The 4,205-nt window shown below is 56.2% G+C and overlaps 1 protein-coding gene across 1 annotated transcript in view; it reads right to left on the bottom strand.

Moving 5' to 3' along the window:
• Window positions 1-4,204, bottom strand: part of ST3GAL2 (ST3 beta-galactoside alpha-2,3-sialyltransferase 2) — a 14,643-nt gene extending 10,439 nt beyond the window's left edge. The window contains exons 1-2 of the mRNA XM_010850723.1: window positions 3,911-4,204; window positions 1,149-1,342 (exon numbers count right to left, since the gene is read on the bottom strand). Coding sequence (XP_010849025.1) covers window positions 1,149-1,342; window positions 3,911-4,192 — 476 coding nt within the window. The 5' untranslated portion in view covers window positions 4,193-4,204. The remainder of the gene's footprint in view (window positions 1-1,148; window positions 1,343-3,910) is intronic.
• Between the last annotated feature and the right edge of the window lies 1 nt (window position 4,205).

Below are 4,205 nucleotides of genomic sequence, written 5' to 3'. Positions count from 1 at the left end.
CCCCACTCCTAGCATCCCCCTCTCTCCCCCACCCCCAACACTTTTAACACGAGAGAGGTTTTGCAAGGACTGTGGAAAGCCTCAGAGACATATTGCTGCCTTGTTGTTGCTATGGAGACAGCAACAGTTTCTAAGACAAAGCCCTTCCTTCCGCCTCCTGTGAAACCTGGTCTTTCTCAATGCTCATCCTAAGAGATGCTTAATGAAAACTGGCATTTTCAGTATTTTTATTCTCAGGGCTCTCCCTCCACCCAGGACTGAGAGGGCAGGATCCCCCACGTGGCATTTCCTGCCCCCATGTCTGGGGAGAAGGTGAACACAGAAGTTGAGGGGCGGCACAGCAGCCTGTACCAGGTTCACAAGTCCGCCTCTAGTCCCTGCTCCCCTGCCGGCTCCCTGCTTTGTGTCTTTGTCTGCAATGCGTGCCCTCCCAACCTTTCTCTTCTCCTCAAGGCTGAGCTCAGATGTCTGTGGAGGGAATGAGCCCTTGCACAGTCTAAATGCAAAAAGGTAAAGGGTCAGGGATGAGGGCCCAGAGCAGGCACCAACAGCTCCTTTTTCTTCCCAGGACACCCCTCTTCTGTCAGTCTGCCAGAGGGATCACCCACAGTTGTTTGGGGCCCACACTCCTGGCCCAACAGCTAAGGGGACCAGATGGGTGCAAGGGCCTCTGGTAGCAGTTTTCACAAGACCTGAGCCAGGAGTCTGACTTTAGCTCTCTCCAGAGGTATTCAGAGTTGGAAGCTGAGTACAGGCCTCAAGCAAAGTTTAGAATGGGAATTGTGTCTCTTCATCCACAGAGGACAAGATGGTTGGATGGCATCACCAACTCAATGGACCGGAGTTTGAACAAGCTCCGGGAGATGCTGAAGGAGGAGGAAGCCTGGCGTGCTGCAGTCCATGGGGTTGCAAAGAATCAAATATGACTGACAGACTGAACAATTAATTCACCTCAGAAACCAAAGCAAGAAACTTGAAAAAAAAAAAAGAAAGAAACTTGAGCTTGTCATGGAAGATTCTGGGAATCAGGGTCCTCCAGGACCCCCCAGCAGCTGGCAATTCCTCCTACAGCTGGGCAAGGCCAAAGAGGCCAGTGCCTCCTCCTGGAGGCTTGTCCCGTATCCAGCCTTGGGGTCCCTGGGACTCACCTCATGATGAAGTTGTGCCCATCCACGTCTGGCCCGTAGCCAGAGCCCCGCAGGTTGCCCGAGTTGCCCACTACGGCACAGCGCCGGCACTGGCGGGGGCCCCGGAACCGGTAGGGGTTCTCGCCTGGCACTATCTGGAACAGCTTCTCCAGCACTTCGTTGGTGTTGTGTGACTTGAACTGCGGCTGCAGCATCTGTAGAGGAGGGAGAAAAAAGAAAGGGGGGAGCAGGGAGGGGGAGGTGGAGTGAGCAGGAGGCAACTCCCGCCTGCTCCCCCTCGCTGCTCTCAGCCTCCAGGGTCCAAGCTGCACAGGTCTCCTACTATCGTGGGGCGGGAATCCTCCCAGAACAGTGAGGACCCTCCTGTCGCTCAACAACACAGCGGTGTCCAGACCAGTGCCTTGCTCTCAGGAGCAGCTCTGCAATATTGGCCGGACTCAGGGGTCAAGGTGCCATTCAGCCTGTTCTTCAGGGGTTTGCAGGCCTGTGCCACAAAGTAGAGAGGCCCCTGCTCGGAGTCATTCTGAATGCAGTTAATGAGGACAGTCTCAGGGGAGCTTCAGGGACTCATTCCCAGTCAGCCTGCAGGGGGCGCCCCAGGGACTCAGCCCGAAGCTCCAGGCGAGATCCGGGGAGACCTGGAGCCCTCAGCCCTGGGGAAAAGGCAAGAGGGCACAGATATTCCTCCAGAGTCAGAAGAGCTGGAAAGAAACTGGTCCCCCGCCCCTCTTGCCACCAGTGACTTTGAAGACTGTAAAATGAGGCCAGGGCAGCACGCAAATGCCACAGTGCCAGACAGGTAACACACAGCAGTGAAGAGGCAGGTGGGGCCTATAGCAAACAGGAGCCGCCATCAAAAAGGGGTGACTTCAGCCAACTGTTGCCTTGTGGGACTGTGAGAGGGACCAGATTTTCTAATATTTCAAGAAAAGCTGAAAATACAGATCTCATGTGAAATAATCAGATTCCTAAGAGATGGCAATTAAGGCAAACGGTTTTAGAACACTGAGCTGGACTCAACCCCGGGGCCACCGTCTCTAAGGGCTTTAACATGCTCTGTGGTCTGAACCATAACACTCCAAGTGTGCAGCTGTGTAGGAGCTGCTCAGGGGAAGAGAAAGCAGGAAGGGGATGGTGGGCCTGCTTCCCTGAGCATAGGAGGGGCCCCCGAGCACAAGAACAGGGACTCAGTGTGGAGAGGAAGCTTAGCTCTGAAATAAGAATTTCTAAGTTCACAGCAAAAGGGGTGACTGTGGGGAGCAGCAGAGAAGTGGCTTCTAAGGCTTAGACAGCTCTGAGTTTCATCCCTGTGGGCAGGGGGCCTGGCCGGCCTCTCACTCCATCGTTGCCCAGAGGACTGTTCTGGCCCTTCACGGCTGCCTCTGAGACCTATGCCCTTGGGCAAGCCCTGCGTACTCTCTGAACCTGGATTTCCCCATAAAATGAAGGATGTGACTATGAGGAACAGGCAGGACCCTTCAAGGGCTCCAAGTTGTCATGGCAAGGGCCTGTGTGGCTCTTGGTAGATCCTGCCCTGTAGTCTCCCCCTCCTCGGGGGCTCTGACAGTCCGCGCCAGGAGCAGCATCTGTCAGTTGCTCTGATAGGCCTGATCGCACGAGCTCATTCTCAGTTGCCCTGAATATGAGAAAGAGAGGGAGTTATCACCCTCCCCATTTGCCAGCTGGGGAGACCAGGGAGCATGCAGTGGCTCCCCAGTCACTCAGCAGGGAGCACCGGCAGCCTGCGGGGCCCTGGGTTAAGGACTGACACGGAGCCACTGCTGACGTGTGGCGAGCAGATGGCCCTGGTGGAGCCTGCGGAGAAATGCGCCAGAGACGATGGGGAGGAGGGGAGGGAGCCAAAGCAGCAAAGAGGTGACAGGGTCCAGAAGAGTGGCTTCCTCTCCTCCCTTCCCCTCAGCCCCCAAAGGATCCGATGACGCTTTCTTATCCTGCTGCTGCTACTGCTGCTAAGTCGCTTCAGTCGTGTCCGACTCTGTGCGACCCCATAGACGGCAGCCCACCAGGCTCCCCCGTCTCTGGGAGTCTCCAGGCAAGAATACTGGAGTGGGTTGCCATTTCCTTCTCCAATGCATGAAAGTGAAAAGTGAAAGTGAAGTCACTTTCTTATCCTGCTGCTGCTACTGCTGCTAAGTCGCTTCAGTCGTGTCCGACTCTTAGCGACCCCATGGACTGCAGCCTACCAGGTTCCTCCGTCCATGGGATTTTCCAGGCAAGAGTACTGGAGTGGGGTGCCATTGCCTTCTCCGTTCTTATCATAACCCAGAAGAAAACCTTTTCTAGCAAGTGAAGAGAACCAACTGAATGGAATGGTGTTTCAAATTATTTGGGGCAAACATTTACAAATGAGGAAGTGGCCAGCATGGCAACAAGCACTGGAGCTGAGCTGCCACCTGCTTTCTGAAGGGCAGGCCTTCCTGTTGCCATGGGCCTCACTTCTCAGCATCTTCTCCCCAGGGACCTGCCTCTCCTGTTTATTTTACCTCCTTGACCCAGCAGGCATTTCTGGTCTCTGTTTGGCCTCTGCAGGCACTAGGAAATGTGAGTTCTCTCCCCTTGCTGGCCAAAGCTCGCTCTACCCTTCACACTCTGTGCCCCTGGTGGCTGGCTCCGGTCCAGTGAAGGGTGCAAAGGGTGCCAGGAGACAGACCGCCCAAATCCCAGAGGGGGGTCTCAGGGGGTCTCCTAAATGGAGAGGACAGACTCCAGAAAGAGGGCAGCAAAGGCCATGGCTTTCTCACCATCCACCACCTCTGGACGTCGGGGGGCAGGTCCATGTTCTCCCGAGTCCAGACGGGGGAGATGTTGCTGTTGAAGTGGCTGTCGAACCACTCGGAGGCGCCGGTGTCGCCCATGCAGCGGCGACAGGCGCAGCTCTTGCCAGCCAGCCCCTCCTTGCTGAGGCGCTGCAGGCCAGCGTAGCCCGGCACCAGCTTCACCCGGGGAGCCCCGTCCAGGGCGCCCGAGTCCAGGTAGGGCAGGGTGGCTGTGCTATGGTGGGAGTAGGTGAAGAGCAGCGACATGACGAACACCAGC

This window comes from Bison bison, unplaced genomic scaffold (assembly GCF_000754665.1).
Source record: "Bison bison bison isolate TAMUID 2011002044 unplaced genomic scaffold, Bison_UMD1.0 scf7180017864295, whole genome shotgun sequence".
NCBI classification, from domain to species: domain Eukaryota; kingdom Metazoa; phylum Chordata; class Mammalia; order Artiodactyla; family Bovidae; genus Bison; species Bison bison.
Note: the sequence above shows the minus strand (reverse complement) of the source record. Positions and strands in the feature narration are given on the sequence as shown.